Source organism: Nycticebus coucang, chromosome 2 (genome assembly GCF_027406575.1).
Source record: "Nycticebus coucang isolate mNycCou1 chromosome 2, mNycCou1.pri, whole genome shotgun sequence".
NCBI classification, from domain to species: domain Eukaryota; kingdom Metazoa; phylum Chordata; class Mammalia; order Primates; family Lorisidae; genus Nycticebus; species Nycticebus coucang.
In genome coordinates, this window is record NC_069781.1 from 1,961,527 (window position 1) to 1,988,715 (window position 27,189).

A 27,189-nucleotide genomic window follows, 5' to 3' on the forward strand; every position below is an offset into this window, starting at 1 on the left:
AGCGTCTGCCAAGACCAGCTTTATTCTGACGTGGCTTCTGACATGCCTAAGAGCCTCAAGAACATGCCCACAATCTGCCAGCTGAGTGGGCATCTGGAGGTCCAGCCGGTGGGCACCCAGCCCCTCCCTGACAGAGCTCGCCTGCCTGCCAGCCCTGCGTGGATGGGGCAGTGGCCTTCTGAGTGTCATCAGCGCCCAGCCCCTCCCTGACACAGCTCGCTGAGCGCCCTGCCTGCTGGCCCTGTGTGGACAGGGCAGCACAGCCTGCTGAGCACCATCAGTGCCATTACTGAGCGCATCCTCTGTAGCTCAGAGCTTGCTATAATCTCCAAGGACACAATATGTCAGCATTATTTGTAAAAATATTAAAATATCTGCAAAAATGTTATTTTATGTTAACAAGCTGTACACACGATACTTTAATGACAAACATCTGGCAATCCTCAGGGCAGTGCTGGCGGGCAGTGGGCTCCCAGCCTGGTGTGGCTGCACTGCGGTGGGGCCGGGACCCCAGACACTCTGACCGCCTGGTGAGCTCGGTGGCCTCTTCAGTTACCCTGAGTTCCAGTATTTTCTTTTGTAGAAGACAAGAAATGCACCTGAGCAGCCAGTGTGTTCAGGGCCTCCAGGGAGGCACCTCACTGCCCTAGTCAACCTTGAAAGATGCTGAACTTGAGGTCCTAAGAGGCAGGAAACATACCTTGTCCTCCCATCGAGGCGTCCCCTGCCCTTGAAGGGGCTGGACATGGCGACTCACCAAGAGCTGCTGAGTAAACGGCTACTCAGCACAAGCTGGAGCTGGGGCCAGGGCCTCGGGCAGGGTGGGGCAGGTGAGGAAGCTGCCGCAGTTCCCCTCTGGCTGCACAATGCTATTTAACGTTCCCATCTATTTTGCTTTTTCCCACTTTATTCAGTTCCTTGCATTTTAGCTGGGCCTGCCTTAGGAGCACAGGTGCACGCGTTCCTGCTCGTCCCCAGCTTTCCTGCAGGTCAGGGTGAGCGAGCCCACCAGCTACCAGCAGCACTGACCAACCCTGAGCCCCAAACCTGGCACAGAGAAGGGGTCAAGGGACACCTGCTGGATCTGGGATTTGACCAGAAAGCAACAAAATCCAACACAGATGACTAACACCCAATGGCCCCTGGCAGGGAGGTGGCAGACTGGGCTCCCTGCCCACCCTCAGCCTCTGCCCACTGACCCCATGCTGTGCCCCGGATGCTGCCAACACTCACACATGGATCACTCCGTGGGACCCATTGGGGTGAATCAAGTAGCAGGCGGGGACCGAAGAGACACCAAGTTTCTCTAGAAACGCTCTCTCCCCGTCCAGGGCGCGGGTCACCATGATGTTCTCATACGGAGTCAAGTCTAAGATCACCTGGGCACGAGAAGACGACAGCTTTACCAAAGACGGCAGTGTTCTCAGAAAACACCGCATGTGGACCTCCCTCGCAGACCTTCACACAGGGACATGGTGTCCTAGGAAGGGGTGGGGTGCTGAGCCTCAGGAGGCCTAGGCAGGAGGGTCACTCAAGCCGAGGAGTCAGAGGCTACCATGAGCTGTGATGATACCACCACACCCCAGCCTGCACCACAGAGCCAGACCCAGTCTCTTAAAAAACAGAACAAAACAAAAATCACCAAGAGAAACGGGTGTTACCAGGGGGTCACTGTCAGCCCACACCATGCAGCAAGAAACCACCGACACACACACACACACACACACACACACACACACACGAAAAGAAACTGGCCGGGTGTGGTGGTGCACGCCTATAATCCTAGCACCCTGGGAGGCCGAGGCGGGTGGATTGCCCTGAGCTCAGAGGTTCGAGACCAGCATGAGCCAGAGTGAGACCCCCGTCTCTACCAAAAAAAAAGTCGGACGTTCTGGCAGGCGCCTGTAGTCCCAGCTACTTGGGAGGCTGAGGCAAGAGAATCGCTTAAGCCTGCTCTGTGATGCCATGGTACTCTACTGAAGGCCACAAAGTGAGACTCTGTCTCAATTAAAAAAAGAAAGAAAGAAAGAAAAAAAAAAAAAACTTCAAAGTAAGAAGATTGAAAGCAAAACTAAAAAAAAAAAAACAAACTAACACTCGGCCTGGAAACCAGGTTAGTGTCAAAAGTCGTTTTATCTTCAGTGTTAACAAAAACACAAAAGTATTGTGCTCAGAAACTAGAAACAACACCATTTGGCATAAGCCTCTAGCTACCCCTTCTGTAAGCAGAATCATCATTTGCATCTTAATTTTTATTGCACTTTAAGGCAAATGAATTAGCCCCACGCCCTTGGGCAGAAACTATGATCTCATTTGCAACTGGACAGCTAGTCAAAGAAGACATTTATCAATTAACCTTTTACTTTTCTGAACCAGCATCTGCCACAAAACTTGCACCAGTCAAGCAAGTGGCTTCCCCACCTAGTGGCCATGCCCAAAGGTCCTGGATCTTCATGGGGCAGCTGGTGGCGAGGTCAGACGCACACCCGGAACTTGGAAGGATCTTAGTTTTAAACGCAGGGGTAGGCCAAACTTCAGAACCCCTGCCAAGGTCCTCCAAGGTGAACTCACTCAGCCTGACATTCTTGTCTATAAAGCAGCTAGGTTCGCTGAACACTAAACACGCGAGCACAGCAAATGCGGCCACAGCGGCTGGCCGCAAGCAGGTCGTAGCACCTGGCACAGAAGCAGTACCTCTCGTCCAAGGTAGGAGCTGTTGCTTTCAAACAAAATAGCCACATAATGGCCGCCACGATTGTCGATGAGAGAAAGAATGTCACTGGGCCTTTTAAGAGAAAGAAACAGGCTTTTAGTGTTCTCAGCTGTAGCGAGCTGGCCCCCATATGTCAGTGGCCACGTCACTGAGTGCAAACCTACACGAAGTTCACAAAATTAAACCCAAGTGCTCACATGCCATATTTGCTACGGGGCTACTCACTGAATTGGGTCCAAGGGCGGGCAGGCTGCAGGCCGGTTTCCCTCTGTGTGGTTCTGCAGGAAGTCGATCATCATGTGCCTGACCGTTGCCAGCTCTCTGTCAGGTCCTGGGGAAGCATGCCATGGTCACAACCTCATCTGCCTGTGTCTGCCTCCCGGAGCAGCAGGGACCCAGGGCCCAGCAGCCCCGCCCCACCCAGGGCCCACAGACCACAGGCAGGTGGCAGCAGCACGGCCCTCAGGAATCCCAGATGTAATGGTGGAACAGACAGTGGTGGAGCCACACAGTGCAGACTGGGAAGGTGCAGGGCAGCAAGAGTGGAAATGACCAGGCTGTGGGGACACACAGGGCCAGGACAGTCTCGCAAATAAGTGGAGAGGAGGCCAGACTCTGGGATTCTGTCTACACCCGGAAACACAGGCAAAACCATCCCTGTGGCATTTTCCTGTGGGGTCTGGTCACACCCTGGGCCTTGGTGGGCCCTGCTTACCCAGGCAGGCTCCTTTGTAAAAATCCTCTGGCCATGCACATATGATGTGTGCACTTCACCAAATGTTTTTCAATTAAAAAATAAACTGAAGGCTGGGCATGACCCTGTCTCTACTAAAAATAGAAAATCTAGCTGGGTGTTGTGGCAGGTGCCTATAGTCCCAGCTACTTGGGAGGCTGAGGAAAGAGGATTCCTTAGACTGAGAATTAGAGGTTGCTGTGAGCAGTGATGCCTGGGTGATAGAACGAGACTGTCTCAAAAAAAAAAGGTAAATAAAAGTACTTAAAAAAAATTTCCAGGCGGTGCCCGTAGCTCAGTGGGGAAGGCACCAGCCACATACTCCCAGGCTGGTGGGTTCAAATCTGGCCCTGGCCAGCTAAACAACAATGGCAAATGCAACAACAAAAAAATTGCCAAGCATTATGGTGGGCACCTGTAGTCCCAGCTACTTGGGAGGCTAAGGCAAGAGAATCGCTTAAGCCCAAGAATTTGAGGTTGCTATGAGCTGTGCTCTACCAAGAGTGACAGCTTGAGACTGTCTCAAAAAAAAAAAAAAAAAAAATTCACTATCACATTTGCTAACCAAGGCAAAACAGAACACAAAAAATTCTCACCAAAGCTATTAATGTTTGAACTTTTTTTTTTTTTTGAGACAGAGTCTCACTATGTCACCCTCGATAGAGTGCCATGGCATCACAGCTCACAGCAACCTCAAACTCTTGGGCTTAAGCGATTCTCTTGCCTCAGCCTCCCAAGTAACTGGGTCTATAGGCGCCTGCCACAACACCTGGCTATTTTTTTTTTTTTTTGGTTGTTATTGTTGTTTAGCAAGCCCAAGCCAGGTTTAAACCCACCGGCCCGGGTGCATGTGGCCAGCACTCTAACCACTGAACTATGGGCGCTGAGCCTAATGTTTGAACTTTTAAAGGACAGACAGGCAGCAGGAAGGACAGCAGTTATGCAAACGTGCTGACACAGCCGGGGTGAGACTCTTTCAGAGTTTTCAGGGGCCCTAGAACCATTTTATTTTAATGGGTTTATGAGGTGAATCCAAGAGACTGAAATATAATGCCACGTCCTTACCTTTAAAATTCTCGCCAGTTGTAAACTCCTTTGTAAATGCTTTAAAATACTAAGGAAAAACACAGAACAAGTAAGAAGACTTGCGTGGTGTCTGTGCGTACATTTAACATTTGGGGAATGAAATGACCATCATCCTAAAGAGACAGCTCTTGTCGATTTCCTCCGGAAAGCCCAGGAGCGATGACAAAACGCATGCTTCTGAGTGTCCCTGTGGACATCAGTGCCCCTGCTGGACTTGGGAGTGGGTTAAGGTTACGGCCACCCCAAATTCTGGCATCTACATTTCTAACCCAACAGGCAGAGCAGCAAGACACTCAACAGGGCTGGTGTCACAAAGGATGGCACCTCCCTCGATTCTCAGTGGGTATCAAGCCTGTGTCCTAATGGCTGTGACAACCTAAGATTTACACAGGGCATAAGGGACACAACAGGGCACCTGTGAGCAGAGTCTCACTTTGTCAACCTCGGTAGAGTGCCATGACGTCTTAGCTCACAGCAACCTCAAACTCTTGGGCTCAAGCAATTCTCTTGCCTCAGCCTCCCAAGTAGCTGTGACTACAGGCACCCGGCACAACACCCGGCTATATTTTTTTTTTCTTTTTTTTTTTTTGGTTTTTTGGCCAGGGCTGGGTTTGAACCCGCCACCTCTGGCATATGGGACCGGCGCCCTACTCCTTGAGCCACAGGCACCGCCCTACCCGGCTATATTTTTAAGAGACGGGGGTCTCACTCTGGCTCAGGCTGGTCTTGAACTTGTGAGCTCAGGCAATCCACCTGCCTTGGCCTCCCAAGTGCTAGGATTACAGGCGTGAGCCACCATGCCTGGCTAAAACAGTTCTAACATTAAAGTTGAAAACTTTCTTCATCAAGACATGTACATTAAAGACAGGGAAAAGAGAGTCACTGGCTGGGTGAACATGTTCACCAGTGAAAAAAAGTTTAATATGGAGAATATATAAAGGACTTCCGTAATCGATAAGAAAAGTACAAATGACCTACATGTAAAATGGGCAAAGCCTGGCCAGGTGCAGTGGCTCCAGCCTATAATCCCAGCACTCTGAAAGGCCAAGGCAGGTGGATCACCTGAGGTCAGGAGTTGGAGACCAGCCTGAGAAAGAGCGAGACCCTGTTTCTACTAAAAACAGAAAAATTACCCAGGCGTTGTGGTGGCACCTATAGTCCCAGCTACTCAAGACGCTGAGGCAGGAGGATCGCTTAAGCCCAGGAGTTTGAGGCTATGGCACTCTAGCCCCAGTGACAGAGACTCTGTCTCAAAGAAAAGAAAATGAAATAGGCAAATGACAGGCACAGACACTTTGCAGACAGGGATGCCCATGGCCCACAGACACAGGTGTGCTGGCTGCCAGAGGTCACAGGGGAATGTGAACAAAACCACCATGTGCTTCCTGCCACCCCTTCCACGGGAAAACAGAAAACCACCTGACGCCACCTGCTGTGGTGGTGGGGGGTGGCCCAGGGCTGTGGGGCCTACACCTGGCTCTGTCCAGCCTAGCAGGAGCTCTTCTGGGGCTGGAAACGTCCACAGCAGCACTGTTCAGAGCAGAACAGCCTGGAGGAGCCTGCAGGCCAGCAGCAGGTGGGGTGTGGCTCCCCAGAGGGATGCAGGCCACAGGTTCAGTGAGCCTCACAACCCTCACCCCCAAGGTAAGTCTGGGCAACATCACGTGAGTAAAAGACAGAAGGCCCCACCCTTGCAACAGCACCATACAACCCGTGTGTGAGGTGGAAATGAAGCTGAGACTGGAGTCCATCCTGAGGGGCTCGAGTGCTAGGGCGAGTGGAAGAGCTGAGGCGTGAGGCCCGGAGAGGCCCTCAGTGGGCACCACGCCACCCAGCTCGGTGCCTGTTCCCACAGCCAACCCAGTCACGGGGGAAACAGACACCTTGTCAAGAAACTACACCAAGCAGACAGCAGGGCTAAAGAGGTTTAGGGGTCACGACGCTTCCTTAGGAATGACCTCCCAAGGTGCCACACACATCTGGAGACACCAATGTCACTGTGGCGCATTCTGTGCAGGCACAGGGCTGCTCACACACATAACACACACGCACCCAGCACACACGTACACACGTGCACACGCTATGCTCACAGCCTGCACCACGGCCATGTTTCCTCTGCCCCCTAGTGGAAGAAACAGGCACAACCTTGTAGGACGGACACTGTCCTAGGGCCGCTGGGCGTACAAAGCACCCCTCAGGGACTGCACGTGTGTGTGCATTTGTGTACACGTGTGTGCAGGAGTCTTCTGGGGAGAGACTCAGAATTACAAGGACCACACCTGTGGGGGAGGCACTAGGCAGATGGGCCTCAGGCCAGGGGGCCAGTCCTCACCTAGCCACCACTTCATGCCTGCAGGGGCCATGTGTATGGATGGACCATCCCACAGCAGACTTCTACAACCCAGGAGGGTATGACAAAGTAAGTTTTGGGGCCAGCAAGAGATGCTCAAAAGCTACACTACAAACGTGGTGAGCCTCAACATGGAAGGAGCCCAGGCGAGGGCCAGGCACCATCTGCGGCTGGCTCACCCTGAAGGTGGGGTAGAAGTGGATGTCATAGGTGCGGCACACGTCCTGATTCTTCTCTTCTGCGCAGTCCAGAGCAGCAACGCGGATGGCCATGGCCCAGTCTGAAAAGCAAGAGCATGACTTTCAGCCTGGTGGGCACAGGACCAAGCGACACCACCCCAGGAGAGGAGGCCGCAGCCACGTCAGAAATCAGCCCACATGCCGCATCCTGGCATCTGTTAGCCCCCTTCATGAGAGACAGAGCCAGGGCAGGGGAAAGAGGCCCCAGCATCAGGACACTGCCCCTGCGCCGAAGGCTGCAGCGCCGTGTTCTACTGAACCCTCAGATCACTCAGCAGCATGGAAGGCCACAGCCTTTTGATTAAATGGCACCCTGATGGATAGAGGTGCTGATAGCAGACAGTGGCCTCTGGCCTTTTGTCAGACACACCACGCGAGCACTCACAGGTTAATCAGACATGGTCCCAGCTGCTCAGCAAGAACATGCCACGTCTCACTCCAGCGAGAGCAGCCCTCACAGTGCCTGCCTGGGCTCCTACTGCTATCCTGAGACACTGCTCACAAGCCTAGAACTTGTGGGCCACTCTCAGGAGACAAAAAGGTGCAGTTTTAAATTTCTTTGCTCCTATCTTTAAAGTTTTTATTATGAAAAAATTCCAACATATAAATCAAGTAGGGATAAAAATAGAACCACCCCAACATGTCCCTCATCTTAGTTATCAACAACCATCAGCTCACAGCTTGAAATCCCCACCACTTCCAGAATTATCTAAAGCAAATCTCAGACCATGCTTGTGCTTATTTCCTCCCAAAACAGAGTACTGGTCTCTAAGAGAGAGGGCTCTTTCTCACACACAGCCGCACTGCCATTACCCCAGCAAACCACACACTCACCGTCCTCATAGAGCTAGTCAGGCCTGAGGTTTTGCTAACTGCCTCGTTTTCATCTAAAGTTTGTTTGAATCAGATCCCAGTAAGGCACTCACTGCCAGCTCCCCCACGCCACCCCACACGTACTGGACACTGAGCTCCTTGGCCCTGCACTGCCTGTTCTGGATCAGCGGGCACAGCCCTGGTGTGCTGGTACTCAGATCTAGACATGTCTTCCTCCTTTGGGGACATTGTCTGCAGGGGGCATGATACTCCCCACCCCCGGCCCGGGCCCATCTGCCTCCCTTACATCACAACCTCAGTGCCTTAGAGCGCTAGGGCTGCAGCCAAACGGTGTATCTCACAGCTCTGGCTTCTGTATGAAGACCTGCCCTCATGGCCACCAGCAGCAAGGTCCACACAGTGGGGCTCCGGTGTTAGTCACCAGCACCAAAGTAACGGTTTCCCCAGCACCCTCCCAAGGTGCCCAGCCAGGTTTTCCCTTTAAAAGACCTGTGCCCTTGTTCCTGGATGTTAAAATCTTACTGCCAATGACTCACACATACTCGGCTCCTTGCCCTGCAGGGTTGTCTCCCAGGCTCTATCATTCCAAATCAAGACTTAGGCGTGTATTCTTACAATCCTGAACCCAGCTGGAAGGCACCTGCCTGCCCAGAGACAGGGCCACTTCCTGTGCAACTGGGACCAGCCAGAGCCAGCACCTGTGCCCTCCTTGGCCCACTCTCCTCCTGGCCGCCTTTGCCCCTCTGTCCCCTGATCTTACTGGGCTGTTCCCATCAATGTCGACATATATGCCACCTTCAGAGCCCAGCCCAGGCCTAGTTACACTCACTTGTAAGGCAAGCTCCCTACAGTCTGGCTTCTGGAGAGAGTAAAGACACGAATTACTTTATGGCTTACCAAGCTTCCTCACCAGATCACCCGCTGTGGGAGTGGACCTGGCAAAGAAGACAGGATACTGTAGGCAGGAGGCAGAGGCCAGGAAACCCCAGGACCCGCTGGCGTGGCGGGTCCACAGCCCGCACCTGCACACGCCAGGCTCCCCAAGCGTGGAAAGCAATGTCATACGGATGCCTGACTTAGGTGGGATGACAGAATTTCCTCCACTCCCACCGCTGCCCCCAGGGCAGACCTCCCACTATCCAGGCCACCTCAGGCACTGCTCCCAAGCACAACGCAGAGTAACCAAATCCGTTCACCAATTCCTTTGAAAAGCATCTGATACATTTTGCCTTCTCAAACATGTAGAAAATCAACTCTTTGGGAAAACAAATTACACTTTGTACCTTCTCTCTGCTAGAACACAGGGTCCCACCTCAGAAGAGGGACTCTATCCAGATCAGCTAGTGTCTCATCCCTGAGCATGGGAGGGTCTCGGCCAACATTTACGGGATCGACTGAATGAAAGACACACAGAGCACAGCACGTCCACCTCACACCTCAGTTCTGCCCTCTGCCAGCAAGGACGGTGCTGTGGCTGCTGGCAGTGCTCCCAGCACATCCCAGTCCACATCATCCCATCTGGGCCTCCTACCAGGGCCTGGGTGTGATGTCACCGCTCCTGCCTTGCAGATGACGACTCTGAGAACCAAGTCCCCATACACAGTGAGGGGACAGCTGCGCCTTAGACCCAGCCTTCTGCCTCTCCGTGTGCTCACCACAGGCTTTCCTGCCAAGATGAGGCCTGGCTCTGGGACTGCCCACCTGTGACTTCAGACATGCACAGAGGCCCAGAACAGCATGGGACATGCCACGAACTCCCTAGGGCAGGTGCTCAGAGACCGCAGCTTTGGGGGGATGACACACAACAAAACTGACTTCTTACCAATGTTACGCGGAGACTGTGCTGAAGGAAATGTCGTCATTCAAGGACCTGCTGCTTTGTCCTTTTGCTTAACATTGCGGTGTCCAAGAACCTATCGAGGATGCCGCTGAGGACCCTAGCACCGGGCAGCCCCTCACCTCCCGGCCTCTGTCTCATCACACCCCCAGGGCCACCCTGACCAACACGGGGGCGGCCCCTTACCGCCTGGTCCCTCTGTCTTACCACACCCAGTATCACCCTGATCAACACCAGTTTAAACTGCACGGGTCCACTTACACGCAAGTTTTTTTCATAAATATATTGAAAAATTTTAGAGGAATGTGTGACAATCTGAAAGAACTTACAGATGAACTAGATAGCCCAAAAATATAAAAAAAAGTTAAGAAAAACCTGAATCGGCTCGGCACCTATAACTCAAGTGGCTAAGGTGCCAGCCACATGCACCAGAACTGGTGGGTTTGAATGTAGCCCGGGCCTGCCAAACAACAACTACAACCAAAAAAATAGCTGGGCATTTTGGCAGGCGCCTGTAGTCTCGGCTACTTTGAGGGGCTGAGGCAAGAGAATCGCTTAAGCCCAAGACTCAGAGGTTACTGTGAGCTGTAATGCCACGGCACTCTACCCAGGGTGACAGTTGAGGCTCTGTCTCAAAAAAAAAAAGAAAGAAAAGAAAAATGTAAGTCATGAATGCATCACATACGTGCAGACGCCAGTCTACTTTATCATTCACTTCCATAAAATACATACACATCTGTTATAAAAAGTTAAAACTTAGGCTCGGCGCCTGTGGCTCAAGCGGCTAAGGCGCCAGCCACATACACCTGAGCTGGTGGGTTCGAATCCAGCCTGGGCCCACCAAACAATGGTGACAGCTGCAACCAAAAAATAGCCGGGCGTCGTGGCAGGCACCTGTAGTCCCAGCTACTTGGGAGGCTGAGGCAGGAGAATAGCCTGAGCCCAGGAGTTGGAGAATGCTGTGAGCTATGACTCCACAGCACTCTACCCAGGGTGATAGCTTGAGGCTCTGTCTCAAAAACAAACAAATAAATAAAAAGTTAAAACTTAACAAAACGTACGCATGCAGACACCTGCAGACCATACGCGGTACCACTCAGTCAACGGAAATGGAGACCAATATGAAGATGCATATCACGTCATAACTGCGTGAGGCTATCGCGCTGTGTGCTGTGGTGATGACGTCACAGCCACTGCCCATTGCTGCTGTGGGCAGCTCAGTATTGAGAACACACACCTAAAAGAGTGTGTGACGCTGATCAGCTGTGCCAGCAGTTTGTCCGCAGCAGATGGCACGTCACAGTAAAAGGTGACCTGGGCTTTTTCATAGCGTCAGTGCAATGCCATAAACCTTGACTAATACCGCAGGCCCCCACAAGGCACAACTAGCGATGCTGTAGTGCTTCTGGGAAGCAGATAAAAGCCTCAATGCCACGAGAGCACACAGGCTGCCCGACGTGCACCAGGGAGTGAGGTCCGCACTGCTGCCATTTCACTACAAGTCAGTCCAGTCTAAGGACCATACGTGAAGCCCTTGCTGTAGCTATGCCGACAGGCAGGACAACTGCGCTTTTTGAGAAATACTATTAAACCATACAGTGAAAATGCACCTGTTACCTATGACAAAGCAAATGGAAGGTGAGGTTCTAAACCCAGATAATTTAATGACAGCAAAGGTAGGTTTGACAATTTTAAAAAGAAGTTTACTTTTTTTTTTTTTTTTTGAGACAGAGTCTCTCTTTATCACCCTCAGTAGAGTGCCGTAATGTCACAGCTCACAGCAACCTCCAACTCCTAGGCTTAGGCAATTCTCTTGTCTCAGCCTCCTGAGTAGGTGGGACCACAGGCGCCCTGCTTTTTGGTTGCAGTTTGGCTGGGGCCAGGTTCGAACCTGCCACCCTCAGTATATGAGGCCAGCGCCCTACACTGAGCCACAGGTGCTGCCCTGAAAGAGGTTTACTTTTCAAACCGTCAACGTAACAAGAGAAGTAGCTTCTGCTGACTGAGAGCTAAGAGTCACTGAGAGGGAAGGAGGTCTGCACAACCAGGTTTTAATGCAGATCAAAATGCCTTATTAAAAAAAAAAAAAAATGCCACGAAGGACACCCACTGGCAAAGGCAGAACTGAGTGCTGGCGTCTAAGGGGTGAGTAACAAACACGCTACCCTGCACTCAGGCTCCTCCAGGGCCGCCCTATGGCAAAGCAGCTGATTCCCAAGCCTCGAAGGGACATGGCCAATGCCAGCTGCCAGCCTTGTAGCCTCATAACAGGAAAACCTGGACAGGGACCCTGCTTCTGGGTCGGCTCCGTCAAAGGAACTACCTTTTAAAGTTAAGCTGAGCACACTAGCTCATGCCTGTAACCCCAGCACTCTGGAAGGCTAAGTTGGGTGGATCGCTTGACCTCAGACCAGCCTGAGCAAGCATGAGACCCCATTTCTACTAAAAAAGAGGGTGCCTGTAGTCTCAGCTACTTGGGAGGCTGAGGCAAGAGGATCACTCAAGCCTAAGAGTTTGAGGATGCTGTGAACTATGACGCCACAGCACTCTACCAGGGTGACAGAGTGAGACTCTGTCTCAAAAAAAAAAAAGAAAAAAAAAATATATATAGCCCCTTTTAATACTGGACAATGCCCCTGGCTGCTCAGAACCCTATGAGCTCAACACCAAAGGTGTCATTGGTCTACCTCTCTCCAAACATAAGGTCGCCAATTCAGCCTCCCAGGGGTCCTCAAACTTTTTAAACATGGGGCCAGTTCACTGTCCCTCAGACCGTTCGAGGGCTGGACTATAGTTTAAAAAAAAACAACTATGAACAAATTTCTATGCACACTGCACATATCTTATTTTGAAGTAAAAAAACAAAACGGGAACAAATACAATCACACCGCCTCATGTGGCCCGCGGGCCGTAGTTTGAGGACCCCTGCCTAGACGGTGGGGTGGTGAGGATACTTATGGCCCTAAATCACGCATGCACTCTGTGGGAAGGACTATCAACGCCATGGTAGAGAACCCAGGTTAAGTAAGCCTCGTGAAAGTCCCAAAGGATTCCACCACTGAAGCTGCCATCGTGGGTACAGAACAAGCCATGAAAGCCCTCAACCCTGAAATGATACATTCCTGCCGACAGAACCATGTCCAGACGCTGACCGCACAGGGTTTGAGACAGACACAATCAGAAGTCATGACAGAGACTGAGGACACAGAAGGTGGTGGGTTTAGGGCTTCAAGACATGGTCTTGGAGGGTAGGAGCTCGCAGACACCTCACAGAGCAGCAACAGATGACAACATGGTGACCTCTACCAGATGCTTCCAAACCAGGTGACCTCAGCACCTCTGGCTGCATCTAACTTCCATAGACCTTCCATGATATGGTGCTGAAACTAAAGCAAACAGTGAGAAACATCTTCAGGAAAGTGAAAAACAAAAACGTCAGACAGAAACGATCACGTGTTTTCATAAGGGTGCATGAGAGTGCCCGCCCGCCTGCCTCCCCTCCACCAGCCCTCCCCTTACTGCCACCTCAGACAGCAAGACCCCCCTCCCACTCCCCGGCCTACTCCAGGTGAAAACAAGGATGAAGATCTCTGTGACAACCCACTTCCATTTAAGGAATAGGGAAATATATTTTCTCTTCCTTATGATTATCTTGGTAACATTTTCTTTTCTCTGGCTTTTGAGAAAATATAGTATATAAAGCGCAACATACACAATGTGAGTTAACTGTTACCAGTAAGGCCTACAGTCAACAGCCGGCTATTAACGGTTAAGTTCTAAAAGGTCAAAGTTATATCTGGACTTTTGTCTGCACCGGGAGGCATATGTATGCCCTAAGCCGCACACTGCTCAAGGGCCAGCTGTGCATGTACTGGGAGCGCTGCCCTTCTGAGCACTCCGTGGAGGGCAGCCCAGAGCTAACCAGCGACATTAGCACCTTCCTCACCTTCGTGGATGTCTTTTTGGCCTGACAAAGAGACACTAGTAGAGAAACAGAAGAGGGGTCCACGCATACCCTGTCAGGACTGAGACATACCGGTGCCCTATGAGCCCACCTGGGAGAGAGCCTGCCTGTCAGCAGGGTCCCATATGTGGCTGGCCTCAGCAAGCAGACAGGGTGGGAGTGGGGGCTGCAGGAAGTGCCACAGCTTCCTGTCATTTGGGAAGCAAGGCTGGAGTCACCAATCTCTTCTTAGCCTGCTGCTCCCGTTTCCTCAGGCCTGCCCCAGCCTGGCTGTGTGCCACCCCACTGACTGCACAGCAAGTCTCACCCCAGCTCCTGTCATGTGCTCACATCTGGGCCTTCTGCCTGGACCTCACCTTGACCCATTTACTAGGCTTGTTCCTGGTCCTTCTCCAGGTCTCCTTCCTGGGGACCCCACCCAGACTGTGTGCCCAGCTGGTCTCCACCATGAGGCCGGCATGGGCCCACCACGGGCCCAGCACTCAGCCGACGCCACCTGGAGCCACACTGTCTAGCTTTCTGCCCTGGCTCTGCCACTTACTGGGTTTTGAGAATCTGGGCAAATCATCCATCCTTTGGCGCCTTGGTTGCTCCATCTATAAAATGGAGGCGACAGGTGTCACAAGGCTGGGATGAGTGGAACGCATGCCCACGAGCAGCAAAGCTGGTAAGTGTCTGCCGCGGAGTGAGTGTTCCCTGCAGCCAGGCGCTTAACATGGTGCCACACAAAAGCCCTCTCAGGACCAACAGAGCAGGGCTGGCCCCAAGGGACGTGAGCATTCTCCTCTCTCTCTGTCTCTCACACACACACACACACACACACACACACGAGAGGGCGAAACTCAAGGTGCCTCTGATGTGTGCGTGCACAGAGCACAGAGCTTGGTGGCTGCAGGCACAGCGTGGGCCGATGGCCATGAAGGCTGAGACAGTCTCTGGCCACATCCAAGGCCAGAGACTCACAGAAAGGAACAGTCCTCAGCTGGCTCAGCACTGTGAGGCATTTCCCACTATTAACATTTGAACTGACAATGCTAGTGGCCTCAGAGACATGGGAGGACCACTGAGTCTGGTCACCGGAGTGTCATTCACAAAGACACAGCAACCAGCAGGTCCCCGTCCTACATCGCTGGCCATCAAGGCAGAGGTTGAGGGTGGCTGATCTACCATGAGGTCAACCCCCTGTCCTCTCCCAGCCACCTCTGACCCCCCAGCCCCTCTACGTGCCTCTGGCCTCCTGACTCCTCCACTGTCCCAAGCATCTCTCCCCAAACTCCCGATCCTCTGCCTCTGAACCCCAAGAACCACAGCAGTGCCCCCCTGCAAGGCACCAGGAAAGGGACTGGCTGTTTCCTAAGTGCCCATGCCACTGCGGGTGACAGCACAGGGCACACCCGCTCCCCCACCCAGGGGAGATCCATGGTGAAGGCTACAGATTTCACCAAACTGGGAAAGTAGACACAGCAGCCTTGGATGTTCTTCTTCAGCCTCACAAGGCGCCCTGTGGAGTACGGGTGCAACTGCAGATGTAAAGAGGAAAAACCGGCTGGCCGCCGGGGCTCTCACCCGTAACCCCAGCACTCTGAGAGGCTGAGGCAGGAGGAGAGCCCGAGCTCAAGAGCTTGAGACCAGCCTGAGCAAGAGTGAGATCCCATCTCTACTAAAAATAGAAAAACCAGCGGGCACTGTGGCAGGTGCCTATAGTCCCAGCTACTCAGGAGGCTGAGGCAGGACAATCACTCGAGCCTGGGAGTTTGAGGTTGCTGTGAGCCATGATGATGCCAGGTCACTCTACTAGGGCAACAGAGTGAACTTCCACATTAAAAAAAAAAAAGGGAGAAGAAACGCCTTGGTTCCCCCCATTTCTAACAATACGCCACTTTCAGCATAGCAGGGAGGAGCCCAGACTGGTGGTGCTAATAGAGCAGGCCATCCACAGGGCACGGCGGAAACCTGCTCGGGACTCGTCTCTGCTCGGTACAATCCTGGGTAAATTCAGCAATGTGAGGATTCCACACTTCCAGTCTATTTCATGCCAGTGTCAAAGTGTAATTCCTGAAAAGCTAAAAACACGATTCTTACACAAACGCAGCATGAACAGATGTCAGAGACACTCTTCAACTTGCAGCTGAAGGGACCACCAGACAGTGAGCCCAGTGAGAATGCTGGAAATCAACTGGTAACGTCCTATAGGCCGAAAAGGCCCAACCACTAGGGTGCCCTCTTCTGGAGAGAAGAGGTGGCATCTCTACCAGAAAAGGTCTGCGGTGACACAGGCCCAACACTCTGCAGTAGTGACATGGGGCCCGTACTCTGCAGCGGTGACATGGGCCCAACACTCTGCAGCGGTGACATGCACCTGCACTCTGGGGAGGTGACATGGGCCCGACACTGCAGCAGTGACATGGGGCCCACACACTGCAGTGGTGACGTGGGGCCCACACTCTGCAGCGGTGACATGAGGCCCGTACTCTGCAGCGGTGACATGGGCCCGACACTCTGCAGTGGTGACGTGGGGCCCACACTCTGCAGCAGTGACATGGGGCCCCCACTCTGCAGCAGTGGCGGGGCCGGCACACCCACTCTCCCAGGCAGCCAGCCCTGGGTGAACTGTGAGATGATGTTTCGGCATGACACTGAGCAGACAGGAGACCCACCTTTTAGTCATTTCCATCTACTATTTCCTTAACAGCAGGATGGAGAAGAAAACTGGCCAGAAGGGGGAACTGCCTGGGTAGGTAGGGGCCAGGACACGAGCTGAGCCCTGGGCAGAAACTGGCTAGGCCACTCCACATCTGGGGCAAGTGTCTGCTTCCCAGCACTCTCTCATGCTAAAGATGTGGCTGGCCTTTGGTAAGTTCTGGCCAGAAACTATTTTTACAACCTCAGCATGGAAAAGCCGTCTCCCCTTCCGCTCACTGGGGCCTCCCGCACACACTTGATGTCAAAAAACAAGTGTTTTGGGGCTATGTCTGTGGCTCAAAGGAGTAGGGTGCCAGCCCCAAATGCCAGAGGTGGCAGGTTCAAACCCAGCCCCGCCAAAAACTGCAAAAAAAAAGACAAGTGTTTTAACATTTCTCTTCTTTGCTCCCCAAATCCCAGCCTTTGGCAAGCTCGGGGGCTCTCCTGCCCTCCATCCCATCAGGGCTGCAGGTGCAGGGGGCCACCCTACACCATGGAGTCCCAACTGGTCCCCTCCTGGTTTCCAGCCCTTAGTTCTTCAGAGAGCAGCCAGAGAATTTTTACAGAGAAACTACATATCCCTACTGTTCAGGAAGAGAACGGAGGCCAACCCAGAGCCAGCAGGTGCCAACGGCATTCAGAACCTCCCCGTTCCCCACCCTGAGCAGCAAGGCCCTTTCAAAGTCCTTCTAGCCAGATGTGGTGGTGCACACCTGTACACCCAGTTACTCAGGAAGCTGATGTCAGAGATGATTTGAGCCCAGTTCAAGGCAAGGCAGCCCCGCTGTCGGCACCTCCCAGTCTGAGACACTGCCCCACTGAAGCCTCCCTCCCACCCTGTCCCAGTCTAGTCTCCTTTGTCAGTCTGTTCACTTTCTCCCAACTTACTATCTATCCTTAACCTGCTCATCTTATTTGTTTTTATTGGCCACCCCTCCCTCTGAAGTGTCCTGTTCCTGGCTGTTCTTCCTCCCACCCCAGAGGGGGGCAGGGGCACATTTCAGGCTGGTGGGCTGACATAGAGCAGACATCCAGCTCTGCCGTGAGCACAGGGACAGGGGCAGGAGGGAAGTCCAGTTCCACCAGTAGGCACAGGCAGAGGCACTGACCTGCCCTGGCGTAAGACTCTTATGAATCCACAGGTCACCTGCAAAGCTACGCTCCAACAAAATACAGCCCACTCAAACACGGGGCCTGGGGAAGTGGCACCTCATGAGGCCTTTGTCTGACTTTGAAAGACACCAGCCTCTGTGTGCTGGGCAGGCTGGCAGATGAGTGGGAATTTCAGTTACACAGGCTGCCTCAGCAGCTGAACAGGCGCCGCCAGCAGTCCCTGCAAGGACCCCAGCAGATGGACAGTATTCACAACCACACAAAAGCTATGACAGTCTATTTTATCAGATAAAATGCACAACATTTAAAGGTTTAGCTTCAGGGTATTTGCCTCATTCAACTGGTATCCTCCCCTTCTCCTGTCTTTCCCACCTGTCTAGTTCTGAGTATACAAAGGAGAGAAACCTCTAAAACTGAAAGCAAATTGCCAGCTTTTACTAGCCATGTGGAGCCACTCCCTGCTTAACACTGGGGCTACACAGCGCCAGCTGGGAGGCACTCAGAGACCCGGACGGCGCCGCCAGGGGCTTGCAAAGGGAAGCAGAGAGCAAACTGTGTGCCCACTTCTCACTTCTGCTCAGAAGTGTGGCTATTTTAGTGCACAGGCTTAAAAACACTTGTGAAATAATTAAGCTTCTATATAGAGTAGACTAAAATTTATTTCAAGTTTGTCAAATAAACTCTATTACTGAACCTAAGGAGATTAAATCTTTTGCCATTACTTGTCATGTTCTAATGAAGAAGTCTATAAAAGTCTAATTTATGGCCAAGCATCAATTAGTTACAGAAAATGATTACAGTAAAGATTAACTAACCTCTAAGGTTGAAATAAATGCAACTCAAGTCCGTGTGTAACGCAGAGTTTCTTATGGCCTCTTCACCAGCCTGAAGTTAGGGCAATGTCGGGGTCTCCAACCAAACATTCCAACCACTGGAGAGCATTCTCTGAGTGCAGGCCCCCTCCTGGCTGAGCCAAGGTCTTCTTAGATAAGCTCCAAGTTCAAGACACAGTTTGGGATAATAGGCCTGGGTAGAAATTTAAGCCCATATAGCAATCAGTGGAGTCCAACACGAAACCTCTGAGACTGACCCATGGCTGGTCTGAGAACACCAACCAGACCGCCGCTCCTGCCTCCTACTACACTGAGGCAGGGTCCAGGTCCACGTGTATCCTCACTCCAGCATTTAGCCCAGTTCTGTTGAATCAAACTGTGAACGGTGGGCAGTGTTCAAGGGTGCAGCAGGGCAAACAGCACTTCTGATGACATCATCTCTCCTGCTTAAATGCTGAAGGATCAGAACCATTAGAGACGGAGGAGAGCAGCTCAGAGCGTGACGGAGTCCCCAATTCATCTTCCAGGTATGAAGGTATGTAGCCCAGTGGTGTTTATGGCCTGAATCACTCCACTGTGGGAAACCTGGTGTGACACCATGGTGACAGGTCCCCAGACATGGTCCGTAAGGCCTTTCTCAGCAAGTCCTCCTGGTCCTTACTCTGACAACATGTGAGCAGCCTGGGTCATAGTCGAGTCTCAGACACACTAATGGCAGCTACTCAGGGAGGCCATGCCCGGAGGCCCTGGCTGGTTCGACACACCCTCTTTTCTATAAAATAACCCAGTGGCCATGACAGTGGAGGCTGTGTAAGTAATTTCTTTTCTTTTCTTTTTATCGCCCTCGGTAGAGTGCCATGGCATCACAGCTCACAGCATCTCCAGCTCTTGGGCTTAAGAGATTCTCTTGCCTCGGCCTCCCGAGTAGCTGGGACTACAGGCGCCCGCCACAATGCCCGGCTATTTTCTGTTGCAGTTTGGCCGGGGCTGGGTTTGAACCCACCACCCTTGGTATATGGCGCTGGCGCTCTACTCACTGAGCCACAGGTGCGGCCCCGTATAAGCCATTTCTGAGCCCAGAGGGAGAGAGGAGGCTTTTTTTTCTCTCTGCCCTCTCCCCCTCCTCCTGAGCCCAGCAAGCACCCGGCAGCCCTCCTCAGCCCTCAGTTCTGCCTTATACCCACTGCCACCATCAGCAATGGTAGATACCAGTGAACAGGGAATTGGCCTGTGGTGAATACCACATCCCACTTCATCTTTGAGAAGCCTGCAGCCTGGTCAAGGAGATGAGAAACCAGACGAGTGGGGAGAGGAGTTCAGTGGGAAGACACGGTAGACTCGGGCCCCTTCTGGCAGCAATAACAGATCATGGGATGTGCCCATCTCCCCGCCCCCAGCGGTGCCCTACCAAGGCACAGAAAGCAAGCTGTTGGGGGTCTAGAGTCACCCGAGCCTAGACTCAGACCCTAGTCTATTACTCAGATGTGTGACCAGGAGAGATAATTCACTCAGTCTCATGTACCACCGCTGCAACACAAGGGCATTACCAAAGAACGCCCCTTGCGGGACCGTTCTAGAAGTGCTCCACATGTTGTGGGAGAAGGCTCAAGTCTCACTGAGAATTCCAGGTCAATACCAGAGGACCTACCCTGCTTCTTTTCTGAAAGAGAAGGACAGACACCATGGCCACAGAGAGCCCCAGGGAACACGAGCTCTACCCTGAGGGTGCACTGCTTTTGTCCACTCAAGTCTCCGCAGAGATATCACCGAGATTTCAGTGGTGGGCAGATCAAAGTGTGGCCCCAGGTCATGGCATACCAAATTCCATCACACTGGCCAAATGATTTTCAGGAACACAGTGTGGCTTTGTTTCACAAAGTGCTTAGAAATGACAGGCCTACGCCAAGCCACACAAACACCAGGATGACATCTGTCTACACCAAACAGGAGACCTTTTGTTTGATAAGCCACCTTCTCATAGGGAAAAACACTCATTTTCCAAACTCAGAAAAAGCCAGCAGAGAACTAAAGAAAGTTCGATCCAAATCTTTTAGGAAAATGAAGGTGCCCTTAAGCTAGTAGAGCGTGTCAAGGAATCAGGAAGGACCCCCCTGCCCACTGTGGGCCACCTCCTGGCCCTTTCTGTTCCTTCTAAGTAGGAGGCTGTGGGGGGGAGAGGCAGAGTGTTTTGGTAGCTCAGGCTCACCCACCAGAGGCATCTTAGGCTGGGGGCAGAACCACTATCATGAGCCCCCCTCTCTAGAAGCTACCCTGAATTCAGAGACTAGGAGTGGGGGATGGGTGGGAGAAGCTAGATGGACACTGTTTTGAGGGGAAAGCAGGAAGAGGCATTGAGGGGGCCCAAGCCAAGGTCTGCATAACCCACAGGGATGGGCAGAATGACCCAATTCACAAGTGACTGATTAGGATCAGAGAGGTGACAACGGCAATGATGACACTGCATTCCCATGGGAGAGGCACTCTCCCTTGTGAGACAGGCAGGTGCCAAGCAGAGGCTGTGCGACCTTCACTGTGAAGCAGTCCCTTCTCCACATTCCACAAGGAATCTGCTGAAATCAGGCACAAAGGGTCCTGCAGTCCACCTCGCAGGAGGGCAAGGGCCAGAGTTGACAGGCTCCTTCACTGAGGAGTTCTGACAGACATGGGGGGAGGGGGTGTGTGCAGAGGGTGGGGGTTTCTTGCTGTCATTCTGTTTGGCCAAATGCTCTTTCTTGCAGGTGCCTTGCAGGGTTGGTGTCCGTCAGAGCAGTGATCCTCCAACTTTTGGGCTTGTGCTGCCAGAATATGGGGCTCCACCCTGGCTTTCTGACCCAGCAGGCTTAGGCAGGAGCCACCATTTGTACTAAGTCCCCACATAGCCTCACTTTGAGAACCCGAGCCTTAGAAAAAGCTGTGGGCCCTGAGCAGGACACTCCTCAGCACTGAGGCTCTTGGTCCCTTTCCACCACGCCTCAGCCGGCCTGTCTGGCTCCTGGGACCCTCTGCCTCCAGGCCCTGCAGCCCCTCTTGCCTCTCCGATTGCTGCCCCCATGTGGTTAGGCCACCATGTCTTTCACTTTCAGCCATGTCCTATTTCCGTCTTATAAGGGGCCACTCTTCCTGCTGTGACTGGGAAGATGGCCAACCATTTTAAAGTACCTTATTTAGTTAAGTTAATCACACCATTAGGACATTACTGTTTCACTTTCAAAAGTAACCTTCCAAGTTCCAGAGGCAATTATGAAGGTTCCCTATGTGCTGGTTCAAAGACTTAGAATAATTTGCAATATTTGAATCTGGTTCACAATCTTTATACTTCAGATATTGAATTGAAAATTCAAAACCAAATGCACAAAAGAGATGGCAGCCTTGCCTGGGCTACCTACATTTTAGTTACATATCTAAGTTTCTGCCACCAAATAACACACAATCCCTGAAAAGTTCTCCATTATCACCGAATAGGTTAGTTTTTTTGTAAAAGCAAAGTCTACAAAAACCAAAAAATTAATAAATAAGTAAACATTAAAGAGTTTTCCGTTTATCTCTTCCAGTTTCTGACCCTAGTTCTGACCCATGTGGAATGTCAGGGACTTAAAAAAAGCATTCATGTGTCAAACGGTCTATAAAACCAGTGTATGGTGCCCCATGATCGCATTAACATACACAGCTATGATTTAATAAAATAAATAAATAAAAGCATATATTCTGGAAAAAAAAAAAGAAAGAAAAGCATTAGCTAAAGAAAACAAACCTATTTGAATAGAAAAGCCCCGATACTCTGCAATAATCATTTACAATTACATACGAAGGCCCTATTTAGACTTGAAGAAAAATGTCTTTATAAATCTGTTTGGGTATAAGAAAAATACAGCAAGGTTGGATGTAAGACATTAAAAACAAAGGTGCAGAAAGAAAGTAGCAATTTGTTACCACTCCTGCCCACGGAAACATGTAATTAGAGGTTAGTGCAATTCTAGCAACAGAGTCCTGCCAAACCTCACTCTTGATGGGGAGGAGCTCCTACTTCAGTGATCTAAATACCATTTTAAAGGAAGGCTACCGTGTGGGATGCTGCAAATGCCCCCTCCTACAACTCAGCCACCAGTAACAACTTACAGCAGGGCAGAGAAGTGTGGGGACATGACCAGTAGTTTGTGAACCAGTTTTTTCAAAAGCTGTGAACAGGGAACTCATCACTGAAATGTTTTCTAGGTCTTTTTGTTTGTTTGTTTGTTTTTGGCTTTTACAGAGAAGTCTCTGGAGTGTTTGGATTTCTAAGCGGTGGGCTCCCTCTGAGCGTCCACCATATGGTCAGCTTTCCAAACCGGGAAGAGGAGGATGAAGATTTAAAGGGGAAAGTGTGGCTATGGGTGTGACACAGGAAGGGGGAATTCTCAAAGAATAGGAACTCCAGACACTGAAGTAAAGTTACTGGAGAAGAGGTGGGAATGCGTCTGTGTCCGGAAGCAGCTAAGGCAGGAGGCCCCGCCGGTTCCTGAAGTTCTTGGTGGCTCAAAACATCGGTGTTTTGAGAGCTGAGAGATGGTGCGAGGGCTTCTCTGTCCCCAGGTGTGAGGCGAGGGCTAGGGACAGGGGTCCTTTCCGTTTTGACCGACACAGCCCAACTCGCCAGCATCTAGTGGGGGGATTTCCCGGGGACACGTGGGGCGCGGCGGGCTCCGTCCCCTGCCCTGGGAAAGCCGGGTGAGCCTGAGAGCGGAGCCTCGGCGGGGCGGGGGCCGGACGGTGGGGAAGGAAACGCGGCCTGGGAGGGGCAGCGGGACCCGCGCCTCACCTCGCACGTCCCCGGCCAGGGCCCGCCAGGTGGGCGCGTAGCCGATGCAGTGGCCGCACCACGACGAATAGAACTGCACGAGCCACGCGGCCGAGCTGTTGGCCGTGGCCCCGCGCACGCTGCCGCTGTCCAGCACCCACACGGCGTCCTCGCCCGCGCGGTACAGCCGCGCCGCGCCGCCGGCGCCCGGCCCCGCCGCCGCCGCCGCCAGCAACACGAGCAGCCGCGGCAGCCGCACAGCCCGAGGCGGGGGCGGGAGCCGGGCTCGGGGCGCGGACCCCGCTCGGACTCCGGGGCTGCGCGCCGCCGCCGCCGCCTGGGCCGCCGCCATGTTGGAAGTGTCGCCGGCGCGTTGACCTTTCACCCTGGCAACCGCCGTCACGCGCGCTCGGCCCCGCCCCCGCGGACAGGCTCCGCCCCCTCCTGGCCCCCAGCCGGTCCCGCCCTTTTGCGCGACAGATTCCTCCCAGGCCACGCCCCGCGCGCCTGCTCGCCCCTCCCGGAGCGCCTCGTGGAGCTTGGCTGGGGTCGCCTGATGTAGCAAGTTAAACTGCTCCAGGTTAGATGTGATTTTCAGATTAACAGCGAATCATTTTTTTCCATCCGAATCTGTCCCAAACCTGAAATGCACGCTCTTTAGCTGCAGTCCTGGTAAGGGGGGGGGTCCTCTATTTTACCTGGCCACCTCACCTGGGGCTTCAGAGAGTCTGCAGCCCTGACCTTTACTTTTTTTTTTTTTGTAGAGACAGAGTCTCACTTTCTGGCCCTCGGTAGAGTGCCGTGGCCTCACACAGCTCACAGCAACCTCCAACTCCTGGGCCTAAGCGATTCTCTTGCCTCAGCCTCCCGAGTAGCTGGGACTACAGGCGCCCGCCACAACGCCCGGCTATTTTTTGGTTGCAGTTTGGCTGCGGCCGGGTTTGAACCCGCCACCCTCGGTATATGGGACCGGCGGGCTGGCGCCTTACCGACTGAGCCACAGGCGCCGCCCTGACCTTTACTTTTTAATATGAGATTTTACTCTTAGAAAATGTAGCAAGACATCCGCACGAAGCTAGATGTATCACATGATAACTTTTAAGACGTTTGAGTCAACTTCAGCTGGGAGATTCATTCATTTCTGTACAAACCGAGGAAAAGAAGTTCCACAGGAGTTTTTTGCTTAATTGAATAGGATTATCTGTTTTTTAGTTGCCATTCCTAATTTTCATGTACTCCAACATTTTCTCTGAACTGTGTGACCCAAGCAAAAAAGAACTGGAGGTGGGTGGGGAGCTGATCTGAGCCGATAGTGGTTCCCCATCTTTCTGAAGCTCAAATTCTCATGTGCTAGTCCATCTCGTTCTTACACGAGGTTGGTTGACCTTTCTCCTTCCTTAATTCACATTGACTGGCTTCTGCTCTGTGCCAAGCCCTGGTGTCCTTGGGTCTGCCTTGGACAGACCCAAAACAAGTAAACAAGTCAGGTGGCCAGTACACCTACAAATAGCCACACGGTAGGGCCAGGAGCAGGTGGTGGGGAGTGGTAGCTGCACCCCAGAGGGTCAGTCTCTAGGGAAGGTGACCTGTGAGTGGAGAAAAGGTGAAGAGGGCAGGTGGCCCAAGCAGAAGAACCACCTGTGCAAAAGCCCCACGGCTGAAGGGTACTGAGTGTGCTGGAGGAACAACAAAGAACCACCCTGTCTGGAGCACAGCACACTTGAGTAGAGGGAGCCAGGAGCCAGACTGAGGGGGCCTCCCGGCCAGGCTGTAGACTCGGGCTTTGGCAATGAATGTCATGATGGGGGATTTGTGCAGAGTTGCAGTGCTGCCCTCCAGTTGCCTTTAGAGGGGTAGGAGGGAATCAGGAGACCTGTGAGAGACTGTCCCAGCCCTCCAGGAGCAAGTGGGGCTCAGGTGAGGGCAGGTGGAGGTGCCAGTGAGAGGAGTTTGGCACCAACTCTGAGTGTGCTCTGAAGACAGAGCCAGTGTGGAAGCAGGAGTCACCCGCAGTTGGTCAGGGCTAAGATGGAAGAGGGTGGGAGAGCAATTTGGGGGGTGAGGGTGGAAATTAGGAAATAGTTCTGATCTATTAAATCTGAGTGGCCTCTTCACTCTCTGAGGGAGGTGTCATGTCAGGGATTGGAAGTAGGAGTCTGCAGCCCCCACTGTTTGAGGTGCCCAAAGGCTTTGGGACAGAGGGGAGGGCTACACACTGAGCCTTGGGCCTCCAGAAGGAGCAGCAGTGAGGCAGAGGGGACTAAGAGAGTGCGGAGATCCTTGGGCAGAGGAGAAAGCCAATAGGAGAGGTCTGATCATGCTGAGACTGGGATCAAGAACCCAGCCTGGATTTTGTGCTGGACAGTAGTTATCTGAGCAAATACAGGGGCCAAAGTAGAAGTGTCTTCAGACAGAATGAAGGAGAGAAAGAAAAGACAGTGCGGTTTTGCTGAGAAGGGAAGCAAAGACATGACGGGGCAGCAGGCCCAGGGCAGGTGTCTACAGGTGGGAGGCATGGCAGCAGGTTGGAAGACCCTGAGAGCAGACGTGGGGGGCCCTGGCAGGAACTTGTAGAGGGAGGACAGAGAGCAGGATGGTGGCATATTTGGCCCTGGGGAGGCCTGAATATCTCACTGAGTTCCTTCTACATTTTTAGGGAAGTAGGACGCAAGGCTAGCAGCCAAGGGATGCCTGACATGTGTCTCCTGCTCCAGGGCTGGCCTGGCAGGGTGGGGTTGGGCTGGAGGGAGTGGATTCAACCAAAGAAAGGAGGCAGGGAGTCGAGGGGATGGAAGAAGAATGGGGGTAGATGGTTCAGTGGTTAGGGCACCGGCCACATACACCAGGGCAGGCAGGTTAGAACCCAGCCTGGGCCTGCTAAACGACAATGACAACTGCAACAAAAAAAAATAGCTGGGCATTGTGGCAGGCGCCTATCCTTCCAGTTACTTGGGAGGCTGAGGCAAGAGAATCGCTTAAGTCCAAGAGTTTGAGGTTGCTGTGAGCTGTGATGCCATGGCATTCTACTGAGGATGACATAATGAGACTCTGTCTCAAAAAAAAGGGGCAATGCCTGTAACTGAGTAGGGTGCTGGCCACATACACCAAGGCTAGCAGGTTCCAACTCTGCCCCAGCCAGCTAAAACAACAATGACAACTGCAACAACAAAAAAAATAGCCGGCGTTGTGGCAGGTGCCTATAGTCCCAGCTACTTTGGGAGGCTGAGGCAAGAGAATTACTTCCACCCAAGAGTTTGAGGTTGCTGTGAGCTGTAAAGCCATGGCACTCTACCCAGGGCAACAGCTTGAGACTCTGTCTCAAAAACAAACAAAGAAAAGAAAAAAAAAAAAGAATGGGAGAAGATGGAGCCCAGCCTGACTGTGAGGACACTGGTTCAGAAGGGAGCTGGGCAGAGAAAGTCTCTGCACCCTGCACATCCCTGGTTCAGCCTCTTTCCACAGTGGGGGTTGTGCTAGCCTCCTAGGGTGTCCCAGCCTCTGAGGAGCCCCCTGCTGCCATGGGGGGGAGTCCAGGCTTGTCTCTGGCCTCACATGTCCCCAATCCCCAAACCACAGACCACAGGTCAGTCATTGGCCTCAGCTCAGGGAAATGGCCATGGAGTCACACAATGACTATTGTGCAAATTGCCCAAAATCTGATCATCACACTGGCACACTGTGGAAGCGGGGCTGCGGGTGAGGGCCCTCTTTTGGGCTGCGGCTGTGAGGGCCCTCTTTTGGGCTGCGGCTGTGTCCTTCTTGTATTTCCACAGGGTGGGGTGCAGGAGAGCTTCCTGGGGCCTTCTCATGTAGTGGGGTGCAGGAGAGCTTCCTGAGTCTTCTTAGCAGGGCACTAATCCCATTGTGAGGGCCCCAGCCCCCTGACCTTGCCTAACCCTGATCACTTCCCAAGGACCCACCTCCTAATGCCATCCCACCAGGAGTTAGGGCTTCAGCATTTGAATTCTGGGGAAAACAATTCAGTACACAGGAAACACCTAAAAGCCACTTGGAACAACTGTGTTGGGGAG

The 27,189-nt window shown here is 52.6% G+C and overlaps 1 protein-coding gene across 1 annotated transcript in view; it reads right to left on the reverse strand.

The window, feature by feature from the left end:
- QSOX2 (quiescin sulfhydryl oxidase 2) overlaps window positions 1–26,967 on the reverse strand; it is a 41,838-nt gene extending 14,871 nt beyond the window's left edge. Inside the window, exons 1-7 of the mRNA XM_053573742.1 lie at window positions 26,836–26,967; window positions 23,180–23,729; window positions 7,062–7,162; window positions 4,512–4,560; window positions 2,939–3,044; window positions 2,695–2,785; window positions 1,234–1,379 (exon numbers count right to left, since the gene is read on the reverse strand). Coding sequence (XP_053429717.1) covers window positions 1,234–1,379; window positions 2,695–2,785; window positions 2,939–3,044; window positions 4,512–4,560; window positions 7,062–7,162; window positions 23,180–23,729; window positions 26,836–26,967 — 1,175 coding nt within the window. The remainder of the gene's footprint in view (window positions 1–1,233; window positions 1,380–2,694; window positions 2,786–2,938; window positions 3,045–4,511; window positions 4,561–7,061; window positions 7,163–23,179; window positions 23,730–26,835) is intronic.
- Between the last annotated feature and the right edge of the window lie 222 nt (window positions 26,968–27,189).